Source organism: Festucalex cinctus, chromosome 6, assembly GCF_051991245.1.
Source record: "Festucalex cinctus isolate MCC-2025b chromosome 6, RoL_Fcin_1.0, whole genome shotgun sequence".
NCBI lineage: Eukaryota > Metazoa > Chordata > Actinopteri > Syngnathiformes > Syngnathidae > Festucalex > Festucalex cinctus.
Window position 1 is genome coordinate 16,685,084 of NC_135416.1, and position 17,473 is coordinate 16,702,556.

Below are 17,473 nucleotides of genomic sequence, written 5' to 3' on the forward strand. Positions count from 1 at the left end.
CCATAAGCTCAGGGACAGACAAAGACCATTTCTCCTAGGTGACCTGTCCATGCTGATTAGGTATAAAAGGAGCATCCTCCAAAGTCTCTTTTTTTTTTTTTTATTTGATATTGATTCAGTTCTACATATTCTACAAGCTACACATACATACCGGTATATATGACTATACCATACACAGGATTACAACTATCAATAATGAAGTGAAACCAAAGCACTCAAGAAAACACAAGAAAAAACAATTGCTGTGAAATTTAAACCTAACTTCTGCAATTTCGTCACCATTCACGATACTGAGATAATACTCTGAATGGTTGATGCAAACAATGACATTCGTTCTTAGACTCTCATTAAGACATCCACTGATAAGTGTTTTTCGGTGAAAAAAAAAATTAAATTGTATCATTTATATATATATATATATATATATATATATATAATAAAATAATACATGGCAAATTATTGAGCATTTTTGTGTTTGCAAGGGCAGAATTCCTGATCAAGGTTTTATCATGTATCTCGTGAAGGTGTGCACCAATCCTGTTACTGTGTGTATGTCTTCTGCTTTGTTGACATTGGTGGGAACTTTTATCTGCTATACAATGCTTAAAATAAATGAGAACACCCAAATAGATTTGTTCGAAAACATTTAATTGTTCTTCCTCTGAGAATTATTTTATATGGTGTAATATGCTATAAAATACTAAATAATAGATACGTTGTGTTCACTGAGTAATGACTGAAAAGCATACTTGCTGGGTATACTCAATTATGGTACAAAAAATATGGAAATCCTTCAGCACTAAACGAGCCTTTACTGACAATTTGTTACTTTTCATCAGCTTTTTGATTCTTGTACGACTTATTGAGCTGATGAATGTCCTTCATTAAGCCGGCAAACTGCTCCTCCTATGAGAACATGGGGGAAAACAAATAAAAGAATTATTACTTAAAAAAAAGAAAAGAAAAGAAAAACATCATTTCAATCATGTTTGTAACTTCAATTGCTGTTTCAATAATTATGCACGCACACATGCACAGATAGATAGATAGATAGATAGATAGATAGATAGATAGATAGATAGATAGATAGATAGATAGATACGCACACACAAGCGCGCACACGCAGTTACTGATTCCTTACCAGTATGTTCATCCGTTCAGCTGCTGCAATTGCGATGTTCAGCTTGCGCTCATCATCTTCCCTCTCCTCCTCAATCACACCCAACCTGTCACAGACAGCCGAAGACGTACAAATTGGTTACTTAATATGTAATAGTAAAGCCATCTTGTCAACAGTATTGAGTAAATGCAATTCCAAAACGGCCAGCCATCTAATGCAAGGCTGACACATGCACGACTTTTGGCCACGATATTGTCGTGGCAAGTCGTGCCATTTGGGGCACGAGCTGGGATATAACTTGAAGTGAGCTGTTCGTGAACTATTCGTGGCACTTCGTGACAGTCGTGGCATGGCGTGCACTACCACGCACCGCCGTGCATCCTTCCCACATAGTCCCAACGAGTTCACGAACAGTTTGCGTATAGTTCACGACCCGGTCGTGAAATTTTGTCGTGACAAACATGTTGAACATTTCAAAATTTTTGCCCCAACATGACACGCAGTCACGACGGGTATACGCACTTCATGCCACTTTACGAGTAGTTCGCGCACGGGCACAACTCGAGTCGTGCCACAAAATCGTGCAAGTGTCAGCCTTGCATAAGAGTTGCTGTAGTGTAATGATGACACCGTACTTTCCGGACTATAAATTGTTACGTTTTTCCCCAAGATGTGGCTGTAAATGTGATGGTCTATTTTCTTTCATATTGTTTAACCTTTTGTTTTTGTTTTTTCGTTTCCCACAGCTGCCAATCTCGAGGCATGAGTAGCATGCTAGAGCTTTTCTTGTTTTCGTTTGGGCTGGTGAACGCCGAAAGCCCCATTCCTTTGCTAATCTAGATTGTTGCCTTTTATTAAGTTAGTGGGACAACGTTGGATCCAACAACCTTCAATAATGGTTGGTCTAGTTTTGGCTCCACTTATTTTCCTTTTGGCCCAGTCCTTTTTGTTTGTTCTTTTAAACTTATTTTTGTTTGGGTTGAATAAAGCTTGTGGTTTTTGACCTCACTCCTTTTTGTCTGGCGTCCTTTTTATGTTGTGGTCTCTTCAGTAGCCAGAGCGTCCGTAACATACCTGAAGGTGGCGCTAGCAAGCTGCTCCTCTCGCACAGCCAGCAGATTCCGGAGTTCATTCATTTCAGCCTGCAATATTGCATTCTGGTCTTGACTTTGGTTAATGAAGTCCTCCAGTCGCTTTGCCATTTCCAGCTCACGCTCAGTCACTTGGTCTATTCCCAGGCGAAGCTCGGACAGTTCTTGGGCATGCTGATTTATGGTATGCAAAGACATCGACTGAGTGTGATGTTACTGAGAATCCATAAATAGTTGCCTTATTTATATGAAAGCTTTCTGAGGCAGCTAACATACCCTATCGAGTAAGCTGATTTCCTCCTGCTCAGACTGCATGTCTCTGAGCTCCCTGTTTTGTATATCTTTAATCCATGGAATTGGTGCACATGCTTTGATTGCTTCACTCTGATAAAGAGAAAAGAAAAGAATATATTCTAGTATACATGGTTTAAAGTCTCTTAATGGTAGCCAGTTCAAACTATACCCCACCTTTTGCCCAAAATAAGATTCAATACAGATAGATGGAAGTGAAGCTATCCAGCGGGGATCAGTTACTCTTTTAATAGGTTTGACCTACTCCATGTATAAAGTATCCTGAGACAACTTCTAAAATTTAACTTAATTTAAATTTAATTGAGCTTAAGACTCCATTGGGTGTTTATGTCTTTTATAATTAATATTGAGCAGTGATTAGATGACAATATATGTGATAGTAATACAATGACAGCAATATGTTTAATAAGTTTAGATGCAGAAGTTGCAGTTATGCTTTAGGCCAGAGGTGGCAGTCAAGTAAATAAATAAACTATATAATGTAGCTTTAAGGGTAGGGTCGTTTTTTGTGTATTGGTGTTTATTTATTTATTTATTTATTTATTTATTTATTTATTTATTTAACACTCACAGTTTTTGGTGATGAGATGAAGGGCTGGTTTGTTTCCAAATCTTGTTCATGGTTATTTGTGGGTAGAGCTTCAGAACTTGTCTGCCTCTTCAGTTTTTTTTCAGGACGTGCATGTGGAGCACTTTGAGTTCTGGTGACCGGCTTCCTCCTCCGAGCTTTGACATCTCTGTGAAATAAACAAAATTCTGTGTCATTATTTAAATATTTAATCCCTAAATATTTAGGATTTTGAACTGCCAGAATGGAATTTGTCAAATCCCCCAAACTTATTACTCATTCTAGCGATTAATATAATCGAAACTGTCAATGACGCACACAAGCTCAAACTAGCAACAATGTTCCACAGTATATGACCGCTCAAAAAAGGGTGCCACTCAACTGGAAAGCTCTTGGAGGATTATGCACTGTAGCTGTGCTTTGCGACGACGGCAATATTAGGGAATGATGTAATATTGTGTTTTTTGAATCTGTATGTGTTAAATTTATGTCTACGCTTCTTTCCTTCAAAAATGTCACTAATTAAGTAGCTGTAGGGCTGAGAAATCAGAAAACATTGCTGGCAGGTTATGAAAATAAAAGGAAATTGATATAAGAATCCCACTAACAAGTTGTGTAAATTAATACGTTATGATATTTTTCATATTCTAAAGCAGGGGTGTCAAACTCATATTAGCTCAGGGGCCGCATGGAGGAAAATATATTACTAAGTGGGCCGAATCGGTAAAATAATGGTATATAACTGAAAAACAATTGCCATCAATTATACGCAGATTTCTGAGATTTTTGGGCCAGCCCTAAATTACGGAGCTCAACTGTAATCTATTGTTTAAAATAATAACACGAATGCAAATGAAAGGCGGCAACTCTTTGCCTGTATGAGTTCCGGACGTGTTAAATCTACCTGTTTTGCGTCTATATAGTTCCCAGAATGCATTGTGTGGCACAGTTACTGAAGTTATAAGGACGTTAATCCCTGTCATATGTATTTGTGTTACCAGTAATTGAATTTGTGTCGTATTTAACACGTTTATGTTGGTCGATGATGACAAAAAAAAACAAAAAAAGACAACACTTTTTTTTTTTTTTAAACAAACCATAACTTTAAGTTGTGTGTAAAATAATGACTTCCACGGCGATTCCGTGTCCAAGTTACACTACTCATCTGGGGACTGCTTGTGAAATTACAAATTTATATATTTTATTGTGGCTGGCTGATTAATTGGTCCGACATTAAAAACAATTTTTTTTACTTTACAAAGTCATCTTGTGGGCCGGATTAAACCCCTTTGTGGGCCTGATCCGGCCCGCGGGCCGTATGTTTGACACCACTGTTCTAAAGGGTCTTGATAGATGGATGATAAGATCCAACAGAAAAAGCTCTGAAGTTGGACAGTAGACCACATACCCATCCCTGAGGCCCTTGGAGTCCTGGGGAAGCTGCTGGAGGGATGATTGATGAGGGCTAAATTTGCTCAAGTCTTTTGGAGGAACGTACTTTGGTTTGACTTGTTTCCTTAGGCTGTGAGAAAGAACGGACTTTTACTGACGTACGACAACAACAAACGATAGATCTTACTGTCATCATACTTGTTAATCGTGATCTGATGTATCTCAGGACCCAGTGACTCTGTTATCTGGTTCAGAATCAAAGGCAAAGGGTGCAATTTCTCAATTGTTTCCTAAAGAAAATACAGTAAAAGCTCTGTCAGCATGTGTGGAAGGGAAAAATATGCAACTGCAAAAGTGCACATACACAACAACAACCAAAAGAAAGCAAACAGATAAAACAATGTAATAATAACACACTGTTATGCTAAATATAGTCAAACTGATTGAGAGGAATACGGCAAATTAAAAAATGCCCCTTTTCAGGGTTGCTGTCAGTCACTACCATTTAGAATTGTCATTACTGCCCACCTAGTGCCAGTGTCATTGTCATGAACAGTTCAAGTTGGCCATAAACCAAAGTGCACCTGGTTTGTTCATGTTAAGACATTCATCACACCTGTCACAACGAAGACGAAAAAAAAACAATACTTAAGTTCACCACAGTGACCACACCCAACTGCAGTACACATATACACAACTGGCAGGCGCTAGTGTGACAGCCAGGATAACAACACCAAAATATTGTGTATCTATTCTACAGGCCACCAGACTGTCGAATCAACACACTATTGTGCAAATGTGACGTCTTTCAACACATTTCCAAAAAGAAATAAATTGGTCATTGTGCATTTAAAGCTTCATCGGAATGGAAGAATCTACCTCACTCACTTACAGCGATCATCTCTTCGTATGTCTTGAAATCATCTCTACTTGTTCATTGCCAAACAATGTTTAGCAAACATCCTGCCATTCCTTGCAGTTCCCTTATCTGTTGGTTTCCGCTCGCAATAACACAGCTTTGAATATATCAGGTAGGGTGACAGGATGTAAGCTGCTCTTATTAGAAGGGCACATATTGAGCCTTGTTTTTTTCACAGCTTTCCTTCCTCATGTTTTTTTTTTTTTTTTCATCTAAGAAACTCGGGGCGGTAATTAGCGAACCGCCAGGCTTCCCGTTCTGTCTCTGTTGGTCATTGTCATTTTTCGTGTTTCTTGGATGGTTGTGACTGCAAAGACAAATTTCCTGTGTGTTTTACATACTTGGCCAATAAATCTGGTTCTGATTCTTATGTAAAAAAAAAAAAAAATGCTGGGCCATTTTTGCATTTTTCACATTTTTACATTTATGGAATGAAACTGAATGCAGACATCCCAAAAAGGTGTTGTTTTTTTGTTTTTGTTTTTTTAAATGACCATAAGTGATTATCACAGGAAAGCGACAATATGCATTATTTCAGCATGAAAAGGACCGAATTATGGTGACCATCACAACATATAAACATTATCACCTAACCAACTTTTGCTTTACTTGTGTTTTACTGCACGGTGAATGACTGGTTAGCACGTCCGCCTCCCAGTTCTGAGGTCTCGGGTTCAAGTCCAGGCTCCGGCCTTCCTGGGTGGAGTTTGCATGTTCTCCCCGTGCCCACGTGGGTCTTCTCCGGGTACTCCGGTCTCCTCCCACATTCCAAAGACATGCATAGCAGGTTAATTGGGCGCTCCGAATTGTCCCTAGGTGTGCTTGTATGCTTGGATGGTTGTTCGTCTCTGTGTGCTCTGCGATTGGCTGGCAATCAGTCCAGGGTGTCCCCCGCCTACTGCCCACAGCCAGCTGAGGCTCCAGCACCCCCCGCGACCCTTGTGAGGAATAAGCGGTCAAGAAAGTGGATGGATGGATGGAAGTGTTATACTGGTGTGACCCCCCCACCCCCCCCACCCCCGGCAAGGACCATTTAACCCCAAACCCCACTACAGGATATGCACAAACAATACAAGGGCATAAAATTCTGTTCTGAAAGTGACAAACTCAAATTTCCTTCATACCTGATCCTTCAGACAGATTATGTCTACCAGCAGGCCATGAAGCACAGCCAGTCGCAGAGGTAGATCAACATAACCATCAAAAGAGCTCATTGGGACCTCAGTGCATGGATTGGATACTGTTTGGAGAAAGCCCCTCATTCTGTCCAAGTGCTGTTGTAAGAAGTCATTCATAAATAGCATGTACTCCTCCTTCTCTCCAAACCTGCAGTAGAACAATTGAGGTGTAAATTCAAAGAGAATTATGATTCTCTTTTCTTGAAAATATTCATTAAGGTATTTTTTTTAACTTATGCATAATTAAGACTGGCATAGCAAAGAAAGGTGCTCACAGAGCGAAGTTTGCCAAGTTCTGGATGACTTTGGCAGTTAGGGTGAGTGTGCGCAGGGTATTTGGCTCTGGGTATGGTTGTGTCAAGCCAAAAAGAGATGGACTGAGGACAGCGGGACACAAGAAACGAAGGAAGAGGGATGCAGAGATGAGACGTTGGCCAATCTCTGGTCTTCCTTGGTCTTCACACAGTTCTGTCCAACTTGAAAAAATCTTGTTCAACTCTTCAGGAAAGTGTCTAAAAACAATGAAATATTTATTAAAGTTGAAAACAATAATGAAGATCCAAAAGTGATGGGTTTTTTTTTCTTTTATGTGAGCTTCGTTATCTTACCCGTGGAGGTCAATAATTTTCCGTACCACCTCATCACACACTTGCCTCAAGTGCCTCTGGTTGTTTGATAGTTCAGAGGCATGACACTTGCGGGGGTCAACTTCGCAATTGTACCCCATTACATAGAGACGGATGATGAAGTCTCCTGAAATGGAGGCAAAAGAGAGCGCCGTGAAAGTATTTCTAATCTAGGAGGACGCCAGTTCAATTGAACATATTTACCTAGTGTGTCGATGAGGTATTTTTGTCCAACCAGCTTCATATATTCATCAATGGCTTTCGTGGCAATTGTGTTCTCTCTGAAGATAAGAGCCTCCTTCTCTCCAAGACGTTCAATTTCGGCAGTGCCCAAGTCAACAAGAAACTCCTGAAACATAATATGTTATAAGAACACATCGTGTTAATTACATGAGCTTGAGTTTGAACATTTATGTTCTCCATGCTCCCTCTCAGAGATGTCATTATCAAATTTAAAGGTAGCTTGCACCACTAGGCTGCAGATGACCAACACTAGATGATGTATTACCTTTACCCTATAGATGAAGTAAGTCAGTGGCTCTAGCTGACCAAAGACACCAGTATTTAAAAGCTGAGTGAAAGAGGGGATTGACTTTCTGCTGATAAACAACTAGCGGAGCAGCCTAGTTAGCTAGCAAGTCTTGTTTAGCGTTTTTGTGAATTTGGTGAACGCGCTGTAGGCATTGCTGGGTGTTCCAGCAGTTGCAGCTGTCACCCCTGGAATTTGGTGTCAAAAAGTAGACTACATTTTAGACTCGCACAAACTAGGTCTATGTAAAGACGCACGCTAAACGTGTTTAGGCAGGAATTCCAGTAGGGCTTGATTGTTTTGATATTTTTTTTTCTTTTATTGTGGGAAGCATTCCCACATATGTTATTGTGATTATTATTCTCCACACTTTTTTTGCCACGTAACAACTCCCACATAATACATTCAGTTTACACTGTTCAAATTTCAACTAGCTCAAAAATTCACGCCTCCCGGGGTATATATATCGTATGATTCCACATTATTGACCGCATTTGCACAATTTAACTTATCAACGTTTTCCCATTCATTTTCAATGGGACAGACATTGAACTTTTTCTAAGAACACTTTCCACGCCCACTTCCATACATGTAACTTATTATCATTACCAGGTGTTTTACACTGCTTGGTGGAACAGTTGGCAAAGTGCATTGTCCAGTAACTAGGAGGTCATAATTTCATAATTTATCTCTCACTTTACTTCATAAGCATTCCATATGCATTCAAATCTTCGCATTCAGCTATTGGCATTCAGCTTTCAGCATTCCCACGCAATTTCTCCAGAAATTGCACTTAGTCTAGTTAACCATATAATGTTGTGTGTGTGGGGGGGCGTGCGTGGGTGTGCGGGCGTGTGTGGGGGTGTGCACGTGCGTGTGTGATTGTGTATTGTGTATTGTAACAATGTAAATCCCTTTGTGAGTTGAGTTGAGTTGAGTTGAGTTGAGTTGAGTTGAGTTGAGTTGAGTTGAGTTGAGTTGAGCTGAGTTAAGTTGAGTTGAGTTGCGTCCTCTCAAATTTAAAATACTGCTGACTCGAAAAAGTCAAGTTGCACCGAGGCATCTAAAGTGCAACCTGTGGTTATAATCTATCTGATCAATATTTTGGGTGCAACAAATCTTTGGCATTAAAGCCATGGTCATGTCATGCGTGATGTTATGAAGAATATAAGAAGATAAAACATACTGTATTACACTCAACCTCAGCAAAATGCATCAAATAATTAAGTGTGTATTTTCCCTTTTTTTGTTTTGTTGTTTGCCGTTTTGTAGATTTGTTTGATATTAACAGTTTTTGACACTTGATGTATGACTGAAATGCATGTCCAATAAAATCTTATTTTTTTTTATAATGCTGGAGCATATTATTTCCATATTCATTAAAAAAAATAATAATCTAAAAGTCACAAATAAGACAGGAAAACCAGAGTCCCCCAACCAATAGTAATGCACCTTATAGGTTTCAATGTTAAAACCTTTTCCACATGTTTGTATTTGGGCTGGGTTTTAAAAATTGAATAATCAATATCAAATCGATTTCCCCTTTTGGGCCTGATGTTGATTTATAAAACCATGAAACCATTAAATATAAGACAATAGAATTTTAAAATATTTTTTTTGTGTATCTTACTGTTTTCTTGAACATCATTTCAGTATTTTCTTACATTTATGAAACATCTGACTTACTGCACAATTCAGAGCCATTTTAATACATAATTACAATTATTGAATTAGAATTATGAAAATATTTTCATCTCACCCTTGCTGGTGTCAATGTTTGTGTAACACTTAAGTAATTATAACGTGTTCCTTTTATTATTAAAGTAAATCATGTAACCAGTTACTGCTTCAGCAACATTTAATTTGGTATTTAGTGTTGGTGGAGTTTTTATCATGTCCTTGATATTTAAGAAGAACGCATGTTCCATAGTTAATCTACAGTATATCGGATTGAAATGAAGTAAATCAAATCAAATCGAACTGAACTCTTGTGAATCAATATCAAACCGATTGAGGAAATTAGAATCAATACCTATCCCTAGTTTTTACCTTTGCTTTGCCGATACTCTGCAGCACGTGCACAAGTGCCCCGGCCAGCTCCTCCTTTTCTTTCACATTCAGAAGTGGCTCCAAGCTTTTGCACATTTCCACATGATTCACAGTCACATACTCAGCAAACTCCTTATATTTCTCCATAGGTAGAACCTGTAGATTCTGAAAACGGGCCTTGATGCGGAGAGAAGCCTGTGGCCCCAGATTCTCTTTGGCGCACCCAGTGCCTGAAAGCTTGTAAGGAATTATGGGATACCATTTCTCCTGATAGGTCCTCCCTCGGATATCGGCTAAGAGTATATTCACACTACCCAGTGGCTGCAAAACAAACTCATCTCGGGAGTGGCGCTTTTTCTTGGGATCGTCTTCGCGGAAAAGGTGCAAGGTGACTTGTGAGATGCAGGGAAGATTATCAAGTTCAAAGAACTCTCCCCAGAATAACTGACATCCCCTTGGAACGCCTCCGCTGCCACTCAGGTTTCCTGAAGAGCCGGTAGAGCTTTCCCCAGCCTGACTGGACACCTTTCCAACGGGGCGAGTGGTGGTACGAGCAAACAGAGTCCCATCCAAGTGCACCTCACAGTAATAACGCCGTTTGGGTGCCAGATCCTTTGCTTCCTTCACCCACAGATTTAAGGAGTTCTCTGTACGCTCAATGTTATCCTGGGAACACAATTACTGTACATTTAGTACGTAAGTGACATTTTCAGTAGCATTGTCTATGATGGTCATTTTGGACCAAAAAAATCACCTTATTGGGCTGGGCAGCCCTTCGCAGGTCTTCAATCCAACGATCACGCTCTGCAGCTGAGGAGCAGCCAAAGCAGTGTGTGTTCTCAGAATTTATTACCTATAAAATACAAAATATTAAATATACATAAAGCAACACTTTTTCATCATCTTTTAACTTAAGTACAACCATTTTGACGCTCATTTTAAGATTAGCTACAGTGAATTGCAGCGCCAAGCTCAAACCAATTTACCCTAAATTGTTTTACTATTTTACATTAAGTCACTGTAGCCTTTTGGTAAAAGTACTTGATGTTACCAGGAAGGACCTGACCAAGCAACATTTTACATTCAAAACAAAGAATGCATGGCTTGAAAAGGACTGTACCTCAAAACAATACTTCTCCCCTAAAATGGAGCTGTGGACTGGCCTGATCACAGTACTGGCATCTGCATTTAGATCCAGACTTCCAACCGGGCTCACTGGAATCGATACAGACTCCTTGGATCCATAGTGCCTTCAATAAAAACACAATGAAAGTTCTGTCACAATGAAATCATGACGGTCTTATAGACCTTGACTTGGACAAATATGGAGCAATGTAATGTACCTTCTGTTATTGCTGCCGAGTAATCTGTTCTGATTTTATATATATATATATATATATATATATATATACTTGTGAATGGCGTGAGTCAGGATGTGACCTAAAATTTGAATTTACCTGCTTCCTTTGTTTAGCCCCATGTGGTTGAGTTGAGTGTTGCTATTTCTCTTGGCCTTGTTCTCAAGTCGTCGCTTTATCAGTGCCTTCAGGGTGAAAGGTAACTACATTTAAAATGCATTTGAAACATGTCGTTAACCATTCTATGTTTGACGTATGCCACACTCACCCGCACGCCACCGTCTTCTTTCTTTGGTCGAGGGCCGGCATGGTCAGGACTACATTCTAAAAGGAACACATGTGAGACATAAATAAGAATGAAATGCTCACTCCTACTGTAAATTAACTCCACAACTCATATGTGCATTTCCACTGGAGAAATGTTGACATTTCAAACATTCGCTAATACAGGATGCGGTTTTAAGCAGAGGTGGCAAAAGTACTCATACACTGTAATTAAATGCAAGTACAGAAACTTGTCAAAAAATTTATGTAAAGGCACATTGATTCAATTTAGGAAAAGTAAAAAAAAGAAAAGAAAAAAGTACACAGCCTGAAATGTAATTACAGTAAGTACAAATGTTTACTGTCAGTTATATAGTGATCTAGTCAGGCATTAAAGTTATTTAAATTCTTCAGCAAATACACCATAAATGTTGATGTTGGGTTAATTGCTATTTTAGATTGATATACACGAATATGCGTGCAATTATACATATTACATGATGACTGTCTCCTAAATTTTATTAAACAATATTAAATATTCCCAATACAGCATTTGTATTATTATTTAGATGTAATGCCATACTTATCTTTATTACTAAATTTACATGTATTTAATATTTCAACGTATATAAATTACACAAGTAATGCTTCAATATATTTTCCTTTTCTTTTAACTTGTGCTTGAGCATTTAAAAATAATTTTAATCATGGGTGTATAGTTCACACATTAACTATAAGAGAGTTCCACAACATGAGGGAAATATTCCTATGTACTGCAAAGTCTTAATTATGTACAGTAAATATTTAACAACTACTTTTTATAATACCGTATATGCGTCTTATTCCACGTTTGTTTACTTTTTTGAATAATCATGAGATTAGCGTGAGATATGAGCACATATTTGCACATTTTCACCCCCTGATGGAGGTCATGAAATTTCAAAAACGGAAGCTGTTTTTGCCCCATGTCCCACAGTTTATCTATTCACATCTTTTTCTTTTTCTTTCTTTCTTTCTTTCTTTCTTTCTTTCTTTCTTTCTTTCTTTCTTTCTTTCTTTCTTTCTTTCTTTCTTTCTTTCTTTCTTTCTTTCTTTCTTTCTTTCCTTTGTTAGGAAAAAGTCGACAGAAAAAAAAAATACTGAATTAACTTCCAGATAACTGAAAAATGTACACAAGTACGGTTACAACCTATTTTTACTTGTTCCAAACCCTGTTTGCTTACATTACACTCTTACGCTTGTTGCCACTTACCCAACGCCCCGCCGCATACAATCCATCGTCTGAATCCCATCATTTAGCACGAATGGTCTTGTTTTATCAATATGTCCCCATGTAACACTCCCTGCTCTTTCTCTGGGAGTCCAACCAGCAAAAATCAATGGTACCCCTATGATCTACTGATCTCGAATGAAAATTGGACTATGTCCTCTCCTTTCACTCGGCCAAGAACAACTTGTGATGCTATCTGCCACAAAAAAAAAGAGGAAGCAATTTGACATTCACACTCTCGGATAAACATTCTGCTATTTCCTCTGTGGCTGTCTGCAGGATTCAGACATCACATTTCTCTGATGTCAGTACGGTGGCGCTGCTGTTTTGGAGGCAAGTGTGTATGAAATGGTCACCCTATTTTTAAAATGAATTATCCATTTATTGACCTGCATCGATGTCCACAAGATTCTGCATGCTGAGGTTGGACAGGCAGCTGTTAACACGATTTCGGGTCCACATTGTTGGCTGGGGACATATACAGAAGCAAAACCCTAAATATTTTTGCATCTGAAAACAGGATTGTGTGGATTGTGTGGATGTTACTTCTTCCTCGGTGCAGATGAGAATCTGACCATCTTGAAGAACACAGTTGCTAATGTTCCATAAGGTAACCTCTTGAGATTGCGCCCACTGGTTTTTCTGGAGCTCTGTGGACACAGCTTCATTCTCACCTTCAACCAAACACAGTCAGCAGACAAACAAGCGTACAGTTAACCAAAATGCATTGATGCAAAAGCCTTCCTTAATTCTGATGAGAAAACAAAGCATGAAGAACATGCAGCTTTTCTAAACCAGCAAAAATTGGACCATGCATATGCTTGCTGGCCTCTGTTTTTTTTTGTATCTCCTCATCACTCTTGGCCACTCCCATTTGAAAAGTGGAAAGTGATGCTATCTGTCTTACAAGACACACAGAGCTGCACACTTCCTGTGAGTTTTCCTTCAATGCTCATTTCCACCAAAATTGAAACACAGCAATGTATAAAAATATATTAAATAGCCAAATAAACTCCATTGATCCGTGTATATAAATTTGTCTCAGTCTTAATTTCTTGCTATGACAGAAAATACACATTCCTCATCATTTTCTTTCAGGCAGATATTTTCACCTCATTCTTTTCTTATACAGTTTATTTTGGAGGGTACTTTTTGTATCATTTATTGAACAAAGCCCAAAATTTCAATTTGGGCTTGAATTAGATGGGGCTTTTCAGATTATTTTTCTGAAGATTTCTTGCGTGATTTTATAATTCTTTTGCTTTTATCATATATTTGCATATGCTCGACGTTGACATTTTACATGATCTGATTGTCTCCATGCATTCAATAGTTAAATGTGTTACTAGTCGTTATCATTAAAACATTTGATGCCTGAATTTATTTCCAATAATTTAAAAAAATCTATTTTTTTGTGTGTGTCTTTGCTTTCAAGGTGAAGTTAAATTAATTATTTTAGTATAGCACATATAACAGGTCAGTATTCCTTAACCTTATTGAAAGCACTAAACCTCACCAGTTTTCTATGTTCCAAACTCTATTTTATTCCATCCATACATAATTTTCTTGACCGCTTACTCCTGACAAGGGTCGCGGAGGTGCTGGAGCCTATCCCGGCCGGCTTCGTGCAGTAGGTACACCCTGGAGTGGTTGCCAGCCAATCACAGGGCACACAGAGACGAACAACCATCCACACTCACACGCACACCTAGAGACAATTTGGAGCACCCAATTAACCTGCCATGCATGTCTTTGGAATGTGGGAGGAGACCGGAGTACCCGGAGAAGACCCACGCGGGCACGGGGAGAACATGCAAACTCCACCCAGGAAGCCCGGAGCCTGGACTCGAACCCGAGTCCTCAGTACTGGGAGGCGGACGTGCTAACCACTCTCCACCGTGCCGCCCCAATTGTAACCCACTATGCTAATTCATAATTCATCAAATCTGACATTAACAATACCTGTATCAATACCTATCTATTTTACATATGACTCACTTGACTCGAAGGTTGCATTATTAACACCTCACCTGCTAACAATGTAGAGGTGCTGTTCCGACTGTGCAGTCTGGGCCTTTTGAGCTTCTGAGAAACAGACCTCCAGTACTTTCTGAAGCGGGTCCCTCCTCCTTGCTCAGCGTCTGCAGCGGCGTCTGCTGCAAGGGGTGCTGACGGTTCTCCCTGAGGTGTGCCGGCAGCGCTGGACGAGTGGGTCAGGGTGGCAAAAAATGACACGGGAGGCAAAGAAAGGGCCCTTTGGAAGGGATTCTTTCCCGTTGAGTTTATCTTGGGTGCTTTGTCTTCCTCACTCAGGGCCTTACGCCACAATTGCATCTTGTTCCATTTGTTGCCCTTCTGAATCCTTTCAGTTGTAGACGAGGAAGAGGCAGCTCCGTCTTCAGTCATAAGATGAAGTGATTCCTTTGAGGCAGTTTCCCATTTGTATGTGTTGAGGGGGTCAGTGGTCTCAGTTGCTTGTCCCTCGAGATGATCTGCAAGAGGATTCCTCTTCTCTGGTGACCCTTCTTCTGTTAGAGGAGAAGCAGGCTCCACTTCATTTTGCTCCTCAGTTCCCATTTTAATGATCAAGCTGTTAATGACATTAGTATCTTTTCCGGGTTGCATGTAACAAAAAAAAAAATCAAAAATTGTGCAATATATGCAGTTAATTGGACAGCCACCAATTTTCCCAACTGACTTACCTTTAGCTCGGATGTATTCGTGTGTAATGAGTGATATGAAAACACGCTGGTTCTATCTGCATCATTTCATCATTTCCTGTTTCCAGTCGACACATCATGAAACCTCCTGCAGGCCTGTCTGTGGTCGCTTTGGTGCTGTACACAACTCTTTACTTCATCACACTCTTGTTGCCATATATCTTTACTTAATCCTTTTCATATCATGTTCTTGTTTTTTCCCCTTTATGTGCAGTTTTTGCCTTGGATAGAATTTTGTTTTATGTTGTGATTTATTTGAAAGAAGCTTAAATTTGCAAACAATACGTTGTGTCATGTGTAGGTGTTGCCTCAAACAAAATCGAGTCACGTTGCCTCCCACATCTGTGAGATAAATTGATGGTGCCTAAATAAATATGTTATTTACCTAATAACTTACATCATACCATCATCCATTCTCTTTTAATGACGAAACGTTAATATTTTCAGATAAAATCATACACACTGAATTCATACCAAGTACGTGGCTACTAATTATCCTTATCTTTTCATGAATACTTATTGGCACTGCACATGAGCATTATGGTAATACACAAGGGTGACGGTAGCAACCGATCTGTTGGTGGTGTAATGACTGTTAAATTAGTTTCCTGTCTAGCAAGGCACACTTCCTGCACGTTGGTTTGACAGATACTGAAAACCACTTCCTGTGTTCGCACTGCTCTCTACACTGCCACATTTCATGCACATTTCAATTAGTTTTTTAAATGTCATGTGATCAATATTTCTTGATTATTTTATTCATTTAAATGTAATGATTATGCCATAAAAAACATTATTTCCATCTATTCTTTACCGTTGTCTTCATTAGGGTCGTGCGATTGTTTATAATACACTGTATAAAAGACTTACGTGAAATTATGCAACAGGGACAAATTTCAATATCATAAACTTTTTGGAAAATTGGGCCTTTGCCATTACATGCTGTTAATGAAGGGAGCAGGACCCATGAGCTACTGTAATCAGCCACCAGGGGGCTTTACATCTTCTGATGCAACGTTAAAAACATGCCTAGCAGCCACAATAATGAGAGTGCGCTAGAGTGTCATAGCAGTACTTTATTACTCGATTAGTTAAATCAAGTCATAATTACTGGCTTCTTACTAACGTGACAAGAAATGCTAGAAATAAACTTTCTGTTCAGATTAACTACTACTACTACTACTACTACTACTAATAACAACAAAAATAAAAACAACAACAACAACAACAACAACAATAATAATAATAATAATAATAATAATAATAATAATAATAATAATAAGAAGAAGAAGAAGAAGAAGAAGAAGAAGAAGAAGAAGAAGAAGAAGAAATGTAATACTAATGAATGCTTAAGTTCTGCACTTAATCAAAACTCGCAAAAGAATCACTTTAAAAAAAAAAAGTTTATTTTCTCTACCTTTGACTTTTACATCTTGAGACAGTACATATATTTTTTTCCGATCTGGAAGTAATACAAACAGCTTTCTTTGGAAAACAAAACTTTGTCCAAAAGGGCCCATTAGTATGAGGTGTGTTAAAAACATTCTAGGTGTCACAAAATATACAGTATGCAATATTTCAAACCCAAACTGAACTGTGATTGCCCCCATAATGTAATCGCCCTGGAGAACAGTATGTACGTGACCTCGGCTTCCTGTTGACAATCAGCATTTTCCCCCCACGTGTTTCTAAATAGTATGCTATGTGTCAGGTCGTCATGCAATGAGCTGAGTGAGTGATGATGAGCCCAATGAGACCAAACTTGCTATAGGGAGCATCACATCACCAGTGATGAGTCATGGAAACACCAGAGACTTCAGTGGAAGAGTTGGACGTCACCAAGGCCTAGGAAAACAAGACAGTCATGACGATTACATTCCTGGATGTTTGGACATTGTCCATTGTGAATTCTGCTTCAGGGCCAGATGAAACGCATCGCATCCACAAAGAGATCCAGTGACGTTTGTTTTGTTCAGTGTGGGACAAGAGGAGAGAGTTGTGGAAGGACCATTCATGGATGACAACTTGACTGCTTCACATTGCCCAAGAATAACTGGCTGGAGCAACCTCGCTGCTC

The 17,473-nt window shown here is 39.0% G+C and overlaps 1 protein-coding gene across 3 annotated transcripts; it reads right to left on the minus strand.

Annotated features, from left to right (window-relative positions):
- Positions 1 to 644: 644 nt before the first annotated feature.
- On the minus strand, positions 645 to 15,410 carry rasal3 (RAS protein activator like 3). Of its 3 annotated transcripts, XM_077525309.1 has the most exons (20): positions 15,379 to 15,410; positions 14,702 to 15,266; positions 13,223 to 13,345; positions 13,066 to 13,144; positions 11,411 to 11,466; positions 11,242 to 11,327; positions 10,905 to 11,034; positions 10,539 to 10,637; positions 9,785 to 10,450; positions 7,411 to 7,555; positions 7,189 to 7,333; positions 6,856 to 7,092; positions 6,527 to 6,728; positions 4,682 to 4,773; positions 4,500 to 4,613; positions 3,095 to 3,260; positions 2,488 to 2,595; positions 2,195 to 2,385; positions 1,142 to 1,226; positions 645 to 906 (listed from the first exon to the last, which is right to left on the minus strand). In XM_077525309.1, the coding sequence occupies exons 2-20, from the start codon at positions 15,251 to 15,253 to the stop codon at positions 826 to 828; spliced, it is 3,357 nt and encodes a 1,118-aa protein (XP_077381435.1). In that variant the 5' UTR covers positions 15,254 to 15,266; positions 15,379 to 15,410; the 3' UTR covers positions 645 to 825. The 3 variants fall into 3 exon arrangements, with proteins under 3 accessions (XP_077381435.1, XP_077381434.1, XP_077381436.1); XM_077525308.1 differs by lacking the exon at positions 15,379 to 15,410 and having other exon boundaries at positions 14,702 to 15,360; XM_077525310.1 differs by lacking the exons at positions 13,066 to 13,144; positions 13,223 to 13,345; positions 14,702 to 15,266; positions 15,379 to 15,410 and adding an exon at positions 12,659 to 12,795 and having other exon boundaries at positions 647 to 906.
- Positions 15,411 to 17,473: the final 2,063 nt, after the last annotated feature.

Bases quoted from the DNA above. Each gene is read 5' to 3' on its own strand.
- rasal3 (XM_077525308.1), bottom strand. From the start codon at position 15,301: ATGCAACCCGGAAAAGATACTAATGTCATTAACAGCTTGATCATTAAA. The intron at 10,638-10,904 runs GTACAGTCCTTT...TGTATTTTATAG, and splicing joins GGGAGAAGTATTGTTTTGAG to GTAATAAATTCTGAGAACAC. The intron at 907-1,141 runs GTAAGGAATCAG...ATGTTCTCATAG, and splicing joins CTGAACGGATGAACATACTG to GAGGAGCAGTTTGCCGGCTT.